At 30.4% G+C, this 18,184-nt stretch overlaps 1 protein-coding gene across 1 annotated transcript in view; it reads left to right on the forward strand.

The window, feature by feature from the left end:
- The first annotated feature begins 11,713 nt into the window (after positions 1 to 11,713).
- Positions 11,714 to 18,184, forward strand: part of LOC136984563 (glucoside xylosyltransferase 1-like) — a 31,578-nt gene continuing 25,107 nt past the window's right edge. Inside the window, exon 1 of the mRNA XM_067281607.1 lies at positions 11,714 to 12,174. Within this exon, the coding sequence (XP_067137708.1) occupies positions 11,924 to 12,174 (251 nt within the window). The 5' untranslated portion in view covers positions 11,714 to 11,923. The remainder of the gene's footprint in view (positions 12,175 to 18,184) is intronic.

The raw sequence follows: 18,184 nt of genomic DNA on the forward strand, positions 1-18,184 counted from the left end.
CTTAAACAGAGAACAATTAAGAGTGTCTGCAGTTTATTCTCAAATAATGTCGATAAAAATCTATTCACGTACTAAAAACTTACATTTTTATTTTATTAATAGCATTAAATTACAAATTTCTTTAGAGCGGATCATGTACGATTGGTTATTGAATGATAAATTTATTTTCGACCAATAATTGTTGTTTAGTATTTTTGTAGGTGTGGTTATTGAATTTAAGACACGCCCAGTTTAATCCGATTGGTTTAAAGTGTATTAGATTAACTTTTGGAACATTTAATTTACGAATGAGATTAAAATGACAAAATAATTTATAATAATTAATCTTAAGCAAACTTGACGACAATGGTGTTATTGTTAATGTAATTTAATCTAGTTTGTTTATGAACTAAAGATAGAATTGTGTTACAACTGAGTAAAAATCCTTATAAAAGTAAATTTTTGATAAATAAACTTTACTTTTTTTTCTCTTTTTTTATAAAATAAATAATACAATTATACGGCTTCATATGAACTATTTTAAACTTATAATGTGTAAAATACAATCTATATAATCGAAAATTGAAGTTTAAACAAGTTTGTTTAGATTCGTGCTGTACAAGTCCTTCCAAAAAGAATGATACCCGTTTAAATTATTGTAATTAAGTTAATTATTATCCAAGAATGTTGTACAGTACAGTACAGTACAGTACAGTACATTAAAACATTGGAAAACTGTCCCAAATTTCACATTTGCTTACTACAATTTCTCAATGAAACACACGGCACACATTCAACCGAACTCAAGTTTTTCCTACATTAGCTGCAGCATATCGGTTGTCACTCCTCTCCACAGCAGCCACAATTCTATAGCACCTACAGATTACTCATGTTACCCTATTATAAGTGGTTCCGCAAATTGCAGAACACAAAACACCTTGTCTGTTTAGCAGTGGCGTGCCGTGACATTTGATGATAGGGAAGCTGTGTTTCTGTAAGAAGCCGACTTACAGGGGCAACCAATTAATTGCGCGTCAGGGCCCGTTCGTATTCGTTTGTTCAATAAGCCAGTAAAAACCGTATACTTCTTTAAATGTATTTTTAATAGATTATCCGACGTACTTAATAAATAAGAAAGTTCAATATAATTACCTCCGTTATTAGATTCAATAAATTCCCTATGGCCCCTAAATGCCAATTCTTGCTTTGAGAAAAAACATATAACGTCTATTAATTTAGATATACCTATTAATCGTAATTATCTTGTTATAATTTTCAATATTTATTTTATATTGTCTACCAATGTTAAATTCTATTCCTCTTTGATTTCTAAATTGCTTCAATTTTACGAAAGAATCGTCATTCATCATAAATTTTATCGTCAAAATGTCGAAATTTTTTTGACGACGTATTTATATTTAATTTAGGCATTGGTCTTTCTCTTTTAATAACGTTTTCTTTTTCATTATATGGTCTTGAACCAAAACTTTTTTAAATAAATTTTTGAATCACTAGCCACGATATAAGGGCTAAAATTAAAATTATAAAAAAAAAACTTAGTAAAACAAAATGTGTGATGAATATACATACCTAGTACAAAAAATTCTCCAATTGTACGAATATATTTTTAAAGAAACTTATAATTAAATATAACTTTGTGAAGAAACGTACATAAAAATAACAAAATATTCTTTACTTTTTAAATCTTAAAACAGTCCACTTACTGAAATAGCTCCCTACGAGTGGCTAATGAATGAAATCAGAGACGTCCTGGTAGGTGTGTGCGTGCCAAATCCCGAGGGTGCCGATACCGGTCAATGTCAAATGCCTCTTTTGTCGCATCACTAGTATATCTCAAAGGACGCTACAGGGCTGTTGTAGATTTTAAACGTTTCTCACCATAGCTGTAAAAATCTAAATATGTTAAACTTAACGGATTGTCCGTCGTTCGTTTTCTAACTAATTCGTTTTAGGACCGAGTGTTCACGGAAATTTCCAAAATTTACAACTTTTCGGTCACTCACATTGAACTGGAAAAATTTCTGTCTTTATTACATCTAATATTATGAAGAGAACAGACCCCACTGTACTCGGCAAGAGATTGGTTCGGTTAAGCTTCTGTTTAAGTAAAATTTCGGCTCTTTTATCGGGGTTTTATATATGTTTCTAATTCCCTAATCGCTTAATTATTTAACTACTACTTAAGTAGAAATAAGTTGAAACCGGTTACTTTGTACTTGTAGTCTTGGGAAAGAAGTGGAAAGAAATTTTTATGACAAACGATACATAAATCGTAAATTTAAAGAAAATAAATTCTAGAGCTTTTTTTGCACCATTGTACGTCTCATTCATTAAATTTGGTTGTAAATGATGCTGCCAAAGTAACAGTTAATTTTTTAACACTACTAGAATTGTACACGTTTTTTCTGGATCCCCTTACAGTGGGACATACTAAATCGTAATATCACCGGTTTAACATTGAAATCCGTAAGTAATATAAGATGGGAGAGCAGAATAAACCCAGAATAAATATATCAAATATTTTAATGAATTTTTCTAAAACTCCTGTCAACTATACAGAACTATCGTAAAAACGTGCCAGTAAACTCCTATCGGTTGGGTTAAGTTATAAATCTAGTCTAGGGTGGGCAACCTTTTTTATAACATGGGCCAGAATAAATTTTACGTTTTTTCCGCGGGCCGTAGTAGTTAATTGACGCCTTCTTATGACTTGTAATTTTTTTAGTCTGCAAATATGAAATAAATAAATAAAAAGTTAATTACCGTATTTTACGGACTATAAGATTTTTTCTTCGAAAAATTGCCTCCAAAATTAAGGTGCGTCTTATAGTCCGTAGCGTCTTATAGTCCGTAAAATACGGTACTATATTTATTTCTCTTATCGTTTTCGAAAATTACAAAGAATTGGAAAAATAACTATTAATTAGTTATTTTTCTAATTTAATAATTTATTAAAGATCTCGCGGGCCGGATAGAAACTTTTCGCGAGCCGTAGCTGGCCCGCGGGCCGGGGGTTGCCCGCCGTTGATCTAGTCTGCTCATGATTCACATAATCAGGCGAGGGTGGCCGAATATCTAGCAGGCGGCTAACAGCCCACAACCGCTTGGACTCTACGCGTGTGTTGCTTCTACCAGCTAAACCGGATGAGGTTGGTGCACTGTAAACCGCATGTGCTAATGCCTATATAATCTGGCTGATTAGAAACTGACCCGGTTTCGGCACTCCTTCCGCCACCGAATCATTCGAATATACAATAGCAATCTTATCGTTTTTTTTTCACATGTAGTATAGAAATTTGTAAAAGATACATAATGCAGTTATAATAAAATATTAATTTTAATTAATGCAAAGTACGTTAAAATATGAAAATTTATATTTTATAAAATACAAGGGAAGGTCATTGAAAGGTGGAATCGGCGCTTCCATCGCTTCCAATGACGGTACGCCACTGCTGTTTAGGAGTCGTTTGTTTACGTCGCTTCCCAGAGGTAATTGGACGACATGAAATTTGAATGCAGATGGGAGATGAACTCAGAAAGTTATTCTATCGATTGGTGCAATCGCATACCTGTCAGATAATAATTAACATAACACAACTACAGTAATTTAAAATGGTAGTATTTATTTTGAAAGATCCTGTATCTAAGCCATATAGGTTACAAGAAGTAAATAAATGAAGCAAATTATTTTAATGAATAAATTTCTTAGGCATGTATAACAATCTAATCAGTTCTAAAAAATTAACAATTTTAAAACGAACATAATTACACATAATGGTGACTTAATATTTACTAATTTTGGTTTTAATTTGATATCATGATGAATATTATACTATAATTATACTATATTTCAAGTAAGTTATAAATAATTCCTTTCTTGTTACTGGTGTTGTTTGAATGTGTTAATCACCTCTAAAGTCGGAACGGATTGAGTGATTTTTCCTTGTGTTTTTTAAAAAGGTTTTTTGAATTTAAATTTTCGGTCTCATTGGATATTTTAAATTTTATTAATTTTATTATATTCCAAGTATTCGGCTATAGCTTGCAGCTACGGTAAACTATGAAATGCAGCTAGGGTACATGCATTTCATAGTTCTTATTTGCTTCTTCTCCATAGAGATTATAAACTAAAAACTTGATTTTATGTAAATTTTCATGTCACTTTGCACATGCGACATCAACATAAACAAGTTAAGGATATTAAAAACATTACAGAAAACAATTTGAAACGAACAGCCATTAGGTGCTGTAAGAAGAATACAAAGTAAATAAATATACTTATTATTAGTTTTAAATTCAGACGTATTCTTAAATAGATAATTAATGCTCATCAAAATATGTTTACAAAAAAGAATTCAAAGCAATGAAACTTCCAAGATTAAGAATTTTACTCGGTATTTTATTTCAATAAGATTTATTTAGTGTCAACTTCTTACAATTGCTTATAATTTGTTAATGATTAAAATTAAATTTCTACATTGAAAGTTTACTGTAGATACAGTATAAGGTCTTCTAAAAGGAATTCCACCATTTTATATCACTGTAATTGTGTTAATTATCATCTGAGAAGTATGCGATGTACTGTACAGTACATCGAATGTCTTGTCATTTACTACTACTCAGAAGACGTTTTGTGTTCTGCAGTTCTCAAAGTCGGAATCATTCATCATTGTGCAATAGGCGCAGTAGAATTGTGGCTGCTGTGGGATAGAATAATGGATAGGCCCAGAAGGAAGTTGAGTATCGGTTGGATGTGTGCAGTGGGACAGGACATGCACACACTCAGAACTTTTAATGAGCAAAAGAGAAACTTGGACCGTTTCCAATGTTTTAATATACTGTACAGTACTGTACATTGCAACGTTCTCAGATAATAATTAACAGTAGCAGTAGCACAAAGGGGATGAAGACCCAGGACTACTCATAGGTATTGCCTGGGTGTGAAAGGGGGATAGGAAAGATGAGAAGAGTTGAGGAAGGCGGGAGGTGAAGAAAAAGTAAGATAGGATAGATGAAGTAGGAAGACTCGTGAGCGCCTGCATCGCATTTATTAACCAAACAAAAGATAATATACAAAATATATACAATAATTAACACAATTATAATAATTTAAAAGAGTAGAATTCTTCTTTGAAAGTATAGTACCTGAGTATAGTTACTGAGAGTAATTATAAATATATATTAAACTTTTAAAGTAATAAAAATAAATAGTAAACTATAATATAAAAATTTAAATTGCTAATTTAAAATTAACGCGTTGAAATTAATAATTTAACTGCCTGTTGTTTTCTTAAACTTAACCAACTAAAATTCATTTTTATTTCTATAGAGTTAATATGAATTGTTTATTATAAATTTAAATCTAAACAAAACTAATTATTACGGATCGAAATTTTCGTGTAATAAATACAACTTGTATTATATAAAAGTTTAAATTTTGATGTAATTGGGCTTTGATACAACTGGATAATACAATAAACCTTACGTTTTACTTTGGATGTGATACTTTACTAGGAATATCAAATCAATTTCCTATATTCCAAACTAAAAGTGAATTTCTCCTCAAGTTTATGTATCTATATCTCGTATATATGAAGATGCACGGTACAGTAGGCTACGATACATGCCAAAAGCACTTTGTACAGTACAGTGACTGAAAAGTTTGGATTAACAGAAATAAGTGGGTAATATATTAGTTAATAAAACGGTTTGAAATTTGTTTCCGAAGCTTTCTAATTCTAGTTAAAATTAGAAAAAGTAAGTCAAGTAAATAGCAGAGGTGGATTTACAGAAGTGAGCAAGGTGCAGCTGTACCCTCCTGAAATTTTTTCTCGAGTAATGTCGAGTATATCAGGTAGTAAAAAAGTTTTCTAAGGCAAATTGTTTCCTTTCTGCACCATCCTCTAAATATTTCTGGATCCGTTATTGGTAGATAGTACACATCTCTGTAGTATAAACATTTAAAAATTATATTATTTCATGTTCTCTGGTGTACGTCTACAGTATGTTTAAGCGAAGTGATAAAAGATCCGGGTTCAAATCGGGTCAGAACAGTGGCGTGCCGTCATTGGAAGCGGTGGAAGCGCCGCTTCCCTTGTATTTTCTATAAAGTAAATACATATTGTGCGATTATTTTCATATAATTAAAATTAATATTTTATTATAATCACATTATGTATCTAATTACAAATTTCTATACTACATGTGAAAAAAAGATAAGATTGCTATTGTATATTCGAATATTAGTGGCGGAATGGAAGCGCTATATTGTCAGCTTCCAAACAGCCAGATTATACTCATTCGCGCATGCGCTTTACAGAGCACCAACCTCACCCGGTTTAGCTGGTGGAAGCTACGCACATATAAGGGCTGTTTCACACTATGACCGACTGGGCCGACCCCTAGTCGTATTGCCATGGCAACAGCAGTCGGTCGACCGACTGGTCGTTCCAGTCGGACAGATTTAAAAAGTTAAATATTTGTAGTCGCGTCGGAGCAGTCGGTGAGCTACAGCCAATGAGAGCTTCGAAGCTATAACCAATCAGAGTTTAGATTTATCCGAAGTTAGAAAATGGCGGAAGGTAAAGTTTTCTCGGAAGCTTTAATAAACGAAGTCAGAAAATATCCATGGCTTTATGATATTCGGCGAGCCGATTATAAAGGCGACATTGAAAAAAATAATTGGTTAGAGTAAAGCGAAAGGTATCCAGCTAAAAAATAGTCTTAAACTTCATATTAACGAATAGACGTAGACATATCTAAATGTAATTTGATACGCTGAATCGATTGGTATTAAAAAAAATTACTTACGATCAACCGTTTAAAAGTTACGAACGATTTTTTATTTCCGTCTATTTGCTTCGTTTAAGAACAACTTTATTAAGAAATACGCAGGCACTCATCGATATTAACAAAACGAATTACTTTAATTCACCATAATACATTTCATTTACAAGAGAAAGCAACATTAAAAATGCTAAAATGGTGTCGTTAGCCCGCAAACACGCGTACACACGACAACCTTTCAATGACGGCCATGTTTTCTGTTTAAAATTGAAAAACTTACCACGATTGGCTAGTGTTCTGACCTGTAAGACGCGTTCCGATTGGTCCTTACGAGTCGGCCACCGACATAATCGTACTCAGTGTGAATTCTTTTACTACTAGTCGGTCCGATTATAGGATCGGTCGGGTCGGACCGGTCGGACCAGTCGGTGACAGTGTGAAACAACGCTTCCAATTCTATCTGGGACCGGTCCTAGCCTGTTAGCCGCCTGCCTGTTAGATATTTGGCCGCCCTCGCCCCATTATGTGAATCATGAGTAGATTTATAACTTAACCCAACCGATAAGAATTTACTGGTATGATGTTTTTATGATAGTTCTGTATAGTTGACAGGAGTTTTAAAAAATCCATAAAAATATTTGATATTTTTATTCCGCTCTCCCATCTTATATTACTTACGGATTTCAATGTTAAACCGGTGATATTACGATTTAGTATGTCCCATCTATAAGGAAATGTAGAAAAAACGTGTACAAATCTTGTGCAATGTTAAAAAATTAACTATTACTTTGGCAGCATCACTTACAACTAAATTCAATGAAAGATGCATAAGGTACAAAAAAGCTCTAGAATTTATTTTCCTTAAATTTACGATTTATGTATCCGTTGTCATAAAAATTTGTCTTTCCACTTTTTCTCAAGACTACAAATATTCAAGTACAAAGTAACCGGTTTCAACTTATTTCTACTAAAAAGTAGTTAAATAATTAAGAGGTTAGGGAATTGGGGACATCAATAAAACCCTAACGAAAGAGCTGGAATTTTACTTAAACAAAAGCTTAACCGAACCAATCTCTAGCCGAGTACAGTGGAGACTGATTTCTTCGTAATATTAGATAATAAGACGGAAATTTTTTCAGTTTAATGAGAGTGATCGAAAAGATAGGCTGACGCCTTAAGTTTTTCAGCCAAGCAGACATCTGTCTAGGTATACGTATTTCCTTAATTTTTTAATTTATCTCGAATAAAATAAATTATTCCACTTATAAATGTCACTTAAAAATTGTTAAAGCTATGTCTGTGAGTTAATATTCATTGCTTTTTCACAAAATAAATCATTTTTAATGAAAGATAAAAGCTCATTAATGTTTTATTATTAAAATAAGATGTTGCTTTAACCTTATTGTTGAAACCACGCTGTTTAATTTTAACACCCTGATAAACAAAATACCAGACAGAAGGATGTTCAAATAATATGAACGTTTTTCAAGTCTAGAATCTGTTTAGTAAAATTGCAATGCAGTTATTGGAAAATTTAAAATAAAATGTTAAAATCTTTATTTAAATAATCTTTAAAACTCCAATTAAATTTAGTATTTTATTTTATAAAAGTAAATATTTTCAGTTCCATTAATAACCAAATAATTATTAAACATATTATAAGACGGTCGAGTGGCCAAGAAAGTAAAAAACACCAGTTTACCAATCCACATTTGAGTTCGAGTCCAAAGCAACTTATTAGACTAATATTCAGTATTATCTATTATACAAGTATATAGCATTAGAAATCATTTATTATAATATTTAACTTCTAGCTAGAAGAGATTCTATTTCTTGTTAGAATAGAGAAAGATAAAGAACAAACTACTGTAATGATTGATGTAAAACTTCATTCCTCTTCGAAAGCCATAAAAATATATGAATAAAAACAATGAAACATAAAAAAAGATAGCTAGATGGTCGAGGCGTTTACAGCTTTAGCTCCGGGGAACCGCGATCGAATCCAGGTGACCAATTCCAGGATTATTTTGTGGACTGCTTGTCCCGAATATGTCTGGCATATGAAAGAACATTTTTTGAATCAATTCAAAGCTAATGCAGGAATAAATTGTAAATGTAATGATTAAAATATATCGTAGCCTATTTAGCATTTCGACGATTTTCTACTCTGCTACTTGGTCAAATGCTTTGATTTACGTATACAGTAGTAAATAGCAAGGTTGAAGCCGAAGTTTTAAACGCGAAAACGTGTACGTCAGACGTTTAGCACCGCTTTTCTGTAAGCCTAGAAATTTGACAATGGTGTTTGGAAAGTCAGTGGAATCGTGCTCGACATTCCAAACGCCATTGTCAAACTTCTAGGCTTACAGGAAAGCGGCGCTGAACGTCTGACGTACACGTTTTCGCGTTTAAAACTTCGGCCTCAACCTCACTAATATCTAAAAAATTTTTCGGTAGTCATTACAAAACTCAGATGGAATAGATGCTAACTTTCAAGTAACTTTTCTTTTATTAAAAAGATACTTAATTTTTGTTATTTTTTACTTTATCATGCCTCATATGTCTTTTTATGTATCTCAGAAATTTCATCACTGCAGTACTCCATGTTGGAAATTGAGCAAAAGGTTGATTACCATTTCATGAAAAATCTCTGAACTTAAAAATTTAAAATATAGTTATAGCCTTTTCTACTCAATTTCAGTTTCTTCGTTATATATAATTTGTCTCTGAATTTCTCTATCAATTTATTTGATTTTATTTCGTTCTGGAAATAATAATTTTCAAAGTAGATATGGTTTTAACTAGACAATAATAGAGAAAAAAAGTTATTCTTATTTACTTTTCTGTTTAATAAATGACCATATAAAATTATATTACTTAACAATTGAAATTATTTGTCATTGTAACCTCTTAGTTTTCTATTTTTATGTTCATATGAAATGAATGCATAAATCTATTTGAGAAAGCCTCTTCTTTAACCATGTAGCTTACAAAATTTAAATGGTTTTCAGTTTTGACTCAGATCCGTATTCAGGACTGCGCCGAACAATTTTGGCACCTGAGGCAAACCTCATACCTGATTTAATGTTAATTACATAAAAATTCTACGAGTTTATTTTGGCGCTTCCAAGGTCGGCGCTCGGAGCACGTCCCACCTTCGTCTCCCTTTAGTTACGCCATTGTCTGTAATATAATAATATTTTCATCTCTCTAAAATTTTCTTCAATTTATTAAGTGAAGGAAAGAAATATATATTATATGAGGTCGCCAAACCGCGCGTAACGTCAGGATGTCCGATCGGTGCCGAATCCTATGTGGAAGCGTTAATTATAGAGACAACTTTTTTCGGTTACAACAGGTAACCTAGTTTATTGTAATAAAAAAAATATATCTTACAACAACAATATACATTTATCTGTCGGCGGAGGGTAATTAGGTTCCCTTTAGGTTCCCTTTTTCTCAGATGAAGAAAGTCCTTAGATGTTACTTTAGGAGTCGACGGCCAGAGGCGTTGTTATAGGATGTTCGAAGAGTGCTTAGTTGAAGAGTGAAAATAATCCTTTCGAGGAAGGGGTGGCACATTCAGAAGCACGAGAGAGTGTCCTTGGAATTCCGATTTTATAACTTTTTCGGTTCCCAGACCAAACATTTCGATAGGTCGATCCGACTCACCTACGCTTTCTAATTGGTCTTCACTCGTTACTAACTGTAAGTGAAATGAGATCGGAACTCAGATCGCGAGATGAATCAACATCGTCTGCCAATTCGATCCCTATCGAAAATGATCGTTCTTAAGACACGTCATTCCATTGTTTCAATTTGAGAAGTTCATTTTTCTAAGTATTACATTTAAACTTGCCCTTTTATGGACATAAATTTTTATCTTTCTTTTATCGGTTTTACAAAATAATACTTTTTCTTTTGTTAGATCGAACATTTCCTTGTATGGTCATGATTTTTTCGTCTTTTTATCACTGTCTTATCAAACTTCTTTATAATTTTGCGTAGCTCTGGGACATTTTGGATCCTCGCAATTATATATTTCTTTTCACTTAATAAATTGAAAAAAAAATTTTTTGAGAAAGAAACGAGAAGATTATTGTACAGATTTGAGTCACAAATTATTTTAATCTCATACATTGACAAAGACCAGGCTTTCTCATAATAGATTTATGTATTCACTTAACATGAATATGGAAAAAAAAAATTAAAAATGTTATGAATGCATTAATTGCGCCTTTTCACAAAGTTTTCAAACATTATTAGAAATACCATTTATAATTATTATATTTTATGACGCATATTTACTAAATACGAATTAAACGATCGTTTGTCTCCGCTTTAATCAAATGATCAATTTCAAAGCTATTTAGTAACTTTTTACTTTCATACATTTCACCACGTAAAATTTGTTATAAAAATATATTATATTATAAAAGTATTTGTAAAAATAATCAAATTTAAATTCTTAATTAAATGACGAATGGCTGTATGTATATACGACGGTCTTTTACTAAAACGACCCGGTTCGATCCTCACGTGGGTTGGTTAGACTTCGATCAGACCTATCTGGATGGATTTTGACACCATATTTATAAAATATGTCATTGTAATTATTTAATTAGTTATAAAAAACTTACAGAATAATTATAATTTGTTTTAAATGGTTACATTTTTAAACTATAGTTTCGGTAATAATTTCAAAATTTTAATTATTAAAAAAATGTAGTAAGTTTAATATTAAATTAATTTATATTAACAATTTTTAATAACGAAAAACATAATTTTATTTATTTTACATAACAAAATTATTTATTTAAAAATTTCGAAAAAATAAACAAACCTAAAAAATAATCAGAGGGCGCCATAGTAGATGTAAACAATAGAAAAAAGAGCGAGTGTGTATATATTGGCGGAAAATTTTATTTAATTGAAACTTCGAACTATTAAACAAGTTTTTTTGCTTTATTTAGAATCGAAACGTCAAATACACGGATGAAATACATTTAACAGCATAATTAGAAAGTTCGAAAGTAATTTTCGTAAAGTTAAAGCATTAAATTTTATATTTGGTAACTAAAATAATGAAATGTGTATTGAACAAATCTAAATTAATCAGTTCAAAAGTGGACTTCAAATGTGGTTAAGGGTAAAATTTGGTACGAAAAAATTTCTGCTGTTATATATATTGATTGCTGGCGTTATATATTGCCTGTGCGATTTATATGTCAGCTACAATCGCATTTCTAACCGTCCAAATCATGGAAAGAGAAACAATCGAATTTCTATATTTAAGTCTGGAAATGAATCTATTCTTAAGCAAAAGATATTCAGTTTACAGGATAAAATGGATGAAAACATGAATATAAAATCTAAATCAGTTTTAAGGTACGTTGTGTATTTGTTGTTGTTATATTAATTTAGTGTTAATTCAGATGATTATGTGTGGTGTATGGTTTATAAACAATTACCATATTTACAGGTGTATGTCAACGGGGGCGGATCTACGTAAGGGCTAATAGGGCTTATGCCCTAGGCCCCCAGTGTCAAGGGCCCACAAAAATTGAATTATTGTCATAAATTTTTAATACTTTTTCATTAACAACGAGCACTTATCGTATAGTAAAAAATAGTTAATAATATAATAATAATTGATAATTTATAGTATTATTTGTATTAACAAAAAATGGGTTTCCATTGGACTTCAATAAGTCTTAGGCCCCGAAAAACTTAGATCCGCCCCGTATGTCAATGTTTTAATGAACTCTTTTGTAAATAAAAAAAAAAATTGCGTTTATGAATACTTGTCAATGGAATTTGTTTTATTTGGATTTTTTTTGTTTTATGGTTTTACATTATTAATTTAAGAATTTAAATGAGAATAAAAACTTAATACTATATACTATATATATAAGAATAACTTCATATTTCATACTATAAAGAATTCTTAAATACTTCATAGTATGATGTATCTGAGCCTTATAGATATGTTTTTGTCATCAACTAAACAAATGCTAAGATTTTTTTTTTTTTTGAAGTAATGTTTGAAAAATATTAGTATTTAATTACCATGATTAATCCTAAGATGCAAATAATAATTTTTTTCATCTTAATATTTTTTATTCTGTATCAAAATATTTTAAATAGATATAAAAGCTTGACAAAGATTTCAGTTTTGATCTTTTTGATTCTCTATTGACGTACAATAGTAGTTTAAAAATTTATAGTAATTTTGACAACAATGAAAATACAAAATAGATTAAGTATTAATTTAACAGTAAAATGACTCTACTTCTTGAATAAATGGTGTAATAGTGATATATACTGATATTATATTTTGTGGTTTAACTTTTTATTTAAAAAGAAAAATCATACTATTAGAATAAGTAATTCATCCGAAATAAAGTGTTTTCCAAAATAATTATATCGCACTAAAACACAAAACCTTATAATCCATCAGAAGCTTTTTGGAGAAAGTCATTTTGGTTCATTGTTGGCATTTTTTTTTGTTTATAAACAATCAAAAACTGATTTTTTATCTTAAAAAATATAGATCTGATATATATTATGTACTGTATAATATTCACAAAAATAATAATCAATCAATAATACTAAAATTATTTTAATATGAAGTTTATAGTTATTCAAAAATCAGTTCAATACTCAGTAACAGTTACCTCACAGATTCTTTTAAAGTTTTATATGTCTGCTTTAGCATGCAGACTTGAAATGGTTTACTAGTTTTGACTTATAGTATCTGTGCTTTTGGGAAATAGTTGACTATTGTTAACTATTGCTAATTGTGTTAAAAGCTTTGACTTAAATCCACACAGATGCAAATGTAAACTGCAATTTAGTATACTGTGTATGGCCATATATAGATTTGTCAGTGTAACAGATAGCTTAAAAAATTTTAAAAAAATTGATTTTATAATTTTAAACTGTGAGAAGTTTGAAGATGTATAATAGTAAAAAGTATTATTTGTGAAGTAAAGATATATAATTGGGCTGCAATTTTAAAAAATTGTAGACCTATAAATTTTCACTGTTGCTCGTCCGGTGTCTGCCTGTCCTTCCTTAATCTTGAGAAGTGTTAGATAGATAAAAGTTGAGACCAGATATGGAAAACTTAGGGGAAGAAGGCCTCGATTAACTATATACGAACATTCAGACTATACCAGAAGTCGCACGATTTCAGTTCAAAAATTTTTCTCAGAATGGAGTTACATAAATGACTGGCATGCTCTGTTGTTATTGGGAAAAGTACAATGTACAGGAGCAAGACCCTACTAATTTGAGATAAATAGCTTACATTTTAAATTAAATAAATTATTATTTGTTCTTTCTTCACATGATGAAGTACAATTAATTAGACACAAGGTGGTTTTAAATATCCTATAAACCAGGGTTGGCCAACTTTTGTGTACATAAGATCTACTTTTTATCTTAAAAATGTGTCACGATCGACTTGTTGTCGTAGGCATAGTCTAAGTGGCGAGGGGGGTGTGAAATACTATGTTTATACACTGTGCTTCAGTACGAGGTGCATTCCCGCGAGCTATGGGTAGATAAGGAAAATATATGTTCAAAACTATTTTTTATTTTTTAAATCACTTATTAAGTTTTCAAGATATAAGCTCATAAAGAAAATAAATTTCCAGACCCAACTTTTGATATTTGCAGTTAGGAGTTCATTTCGTACAGGCGGCACCTAAAAAAAAATCGATTTTTCCACACTTTTAAGATAGATTTTTATTGACTTAAAATATAATTTAATTTTTCTTTTAATCAATTACAATGTATAAATTGTGGTACTATTTGTTCGTAAACTTGAAAAAGTTGTTATAAAACTGCACAGTACGGCTGATAATTTGATTATAAGATTTTACTTCCGCGATTTGTTTTTGGGCGAGGAAAATTTATCTTGGAAGAATGATATAAGATTTTTAGACTTATTTTTTGCTAATCTATCAATAGCTCGCGGGAGTGCTCTTTGTACTGAAACACCCTGTATATCTACCTACGTAAAAAACAACGTAATTATTTAACGGGCCAAAAAAAAACTTACGTCCAGGGGAATTAAAACAACACGAGTAATTATTAACAATATTTATTAATTCAAATTAGCTACTGATAAAGACAGATTTAGAATTTATTTTATTACGTTACATTAATGGGAGGACTGAGTTTTCACGTCTCTTACCAAGGAAACATAATTAGGTGTATATCCTGACAAAGATAATAATAATGATTCTTCAGTATGGGAATCAGTCAGGACAGAATGTTTAGTTTTCGTTAACTTTAAGTATGAAAATACCAATTCACACAGGTATGTAGTTCCGAAACAGGAATAAATATATTTGCTACATTTGGTGATACTGGGATATTTTTCTCAATTGACGTATTTCAAAAAATCCAAAAATATAGAGGTCTGTTGCCGAAAACGCTCACTTATCAAGTAAACAGATAGGTAAGAAAAGCCATAATTTAATTTAAAACATAAAGAACAGGTACTTACATTTTAAACAAATGAAAAATTGAAACTCAACGTTGTCACCGTGGATAAATAATATTGATTAATAATAATAATATTGTTAATACTAAAGAAAAGAAGCTACCGCATGACAGTATCAAATATTCAAGCTAAATAGCTGTGTTTTCTACAAGTCCAGTGATAACTGCATGCATATTGTTGCTTTTGCGTGTTACGTTCACGAGTTGCATTCAGTTACAAGTGTAACACATTAAGTCAAGATATCGCAAGCGATCGACCAAAATTGGCATCGTGATCGACCGGTCGATCGCGATCGACTTGTTGGCCACCCCTGCTATAAACCATAAAAAGTTGAATGAAGAACAGGAAAAAACCGATAACCATGCATGCACCCCTATTTAAGAAAATATGTTTTAATACTATACAAATTAGCTATTTGAAACTATAAACAACAGAATAAAAAGTTGACTGAAGAGGGGTGTTGGAGACTTGAAACATGTATCGACCAATGAATAAATAAAGAATGAAGAAAAAACCACCTTGTGTCTAATTAATTTCACTTCATTGTGCTGAAGAAACAAAGAAAACAGGAAGACACGGTTTCAAATTTGTAAAGAAAATTAAATAAATTAAAAATATGATTGAAAATTGCAGCCCGGAATTGTGATGCTGTCACAATGATATATATTATGTTAATAATTTGCAAATAATGTATACATTTGTTTTATATGAACCAACATTTTGATAATTGAAGATTTTTAAATGAATATCCAGAATATAATAGAGCCAGTTTCTAAGTTTTATTCTAAGGAAACATTAATTTAATACAACATAATTGTTATACATATGACTTTTCATCTTATAAATTATGCTAGACAGCGCCAGATCCAATAGGTCTAAGGCCCAATTAAATTTTTTTTTTTTTTTTGTGGGGCCCATCAAATTTTAAATAACAAAATTAATTAACAGTTAATTTACGTATTGAAATATGTTGTTATATTTTTAATAATAATATACCTAGATATTTATTTTTGTAACATGTGCTATTTTTAAATATATAAATGTTGTTGTGCTGCGAGGCCCCTTCAAGCGCAGGCCCCGATTGGCGCATATCGCTCCAATCGCCTCAAATCCGGCTCTGGTGCTAGAATGTGTGTAGTTGTATTCAATAATAGATCGTAATGTTTAAAATTTATTATAAATTTGAGTTTTTGTGAGCTTTTAAATGAACTTGTTTTATTTACTTAAAAAATATAATAATTTTGAATAAGAAATGTTTATGTATATAAAATTTTAAGTGAGAATTTTAATGGCTCAATTCAAGATCTGAATGATACATTTGGGACCTTAACAGAGCTTAGAGCAGGCCTGGCCAACCCAAATTGTTTCGCAGGCCACTTTGATCACGCGTAACATTACGGTGGGCCACAATTTAGGCAAACATGCTTTTAAAAAAGTAAAACAAATAAAGAAATGAATAAGATTTTATTGTTACACCAAGAGTTCGTACTTGCACTTGCACATTATAACAATGACACATGCAAATTTTCATTTATTTAATTGTTTTGGTATACACATAATGGGAAACAAAAGTTTTAATAGATATATAATATTGCTTAGCGGGCCACACAATTTAACGTGACGGGCTGCAGGTTGGCCAGGCCTGGCTTAGAGTATACTCATAGGAACAAAAAAGTCAAAGAAACCATACCTCTATGAGCAACCTTCTTGAGATATAGCCCTCCAAAATTACTCTATAATGACATATTCCTATGCTTTTTTTCTATCTCCAAACCCCCATGGATATAGGTGTTTTATTTTCAAAATAAAGAATGTTTTTTTGGATTTGATGATAATTTTGAAATTTAATTTAAAAGTTTAACTCAACCTTTCTTACTTGTTATACTTTTTCGTTAAGAAATACCATTTTAAAAATGCTATTTCTTAATTTATAATACACTTGTTAGATGCTACTCAAATATAAAATCCAATTCAAATAATTTTTTCCTGAATATCTGAGAATGGCCCTAAATCTTACTGAATAAAGAATAATTTTTAGTTTCCCGAATTTAAAAGTTTACCCTCTTAAATTACAATATAGTACAAAGTTCTATTCCATTATTTTATATACTGTAGTTTTACATATAGTTAAATTCAAAATATCTGTTTAAAATGATGATATAATGACTTCTTCAATTATATATTGTAATGTACTGTACAGTACAATCAAACTGTCGTGTCAAAAAATGCTAAATCATCCAAATAATTTCAAAGCAGAAATTGTTTAGAAATTTCCTTGTTGTTTAAAATTGCACTTGTTTGTAATTATGAAATGAAATATAATGAGAAAGCAAAAAAAAAAAAATTAAAAAATAATAATTTGTTATATTTCTAGCTTCTTAAACATGAATTTGATTTATTTTGTCAAATACATGGTTTTAAATAAAACTTCTTTTGCAAAATTCATGTATAAATGACCAGATATTTTTTTTTACTTGTAAACATTTTTAATAAAATGACTTTTTGAGTTTTATTTTCATTCATTAATAATAATAATACTCGACTCTGGTGGCAGTTTTTGACTGTTGGACAACTCTTTTGACATAATACTCTATATTCTAAATTGCTACTTGTATGATAAATTCGGACTTCTGAACGCCTTTTGGGTGACAAACAAAAATTTCAAGGTATTGCGTAGTGGTGCATTCTACCAGTTTTGGCTTTTCTAATGGAAAAATTAACTTTCATGTACATTTTCAGAAATGCATTGTGTTCAAAGTTGAAGACAGCCTATATTTTTAAAATTAATTTATTAATTTAATTTTAAAAATTTTCTTGAATAAATTGTAATTCATTTTACTTGAAATTTAATTAAAACAAAAATGATGCCCAATGAACATATAG

This window comes from Centruroides vittatus, unplaced genomic scaffold, assembly GCF_030686945.1.
Source record: "Centruroides vittatus isolate TY-2023 unplaced genomic scaffold, ASM3068694v2 contig_923, whole genome shotgun sequence".
NCBI lineage: Eukaryota > Metazoa > Arthropoda > Arachnida > Scorpiones > Buthidae > Centruroides > Centruroides vittatus.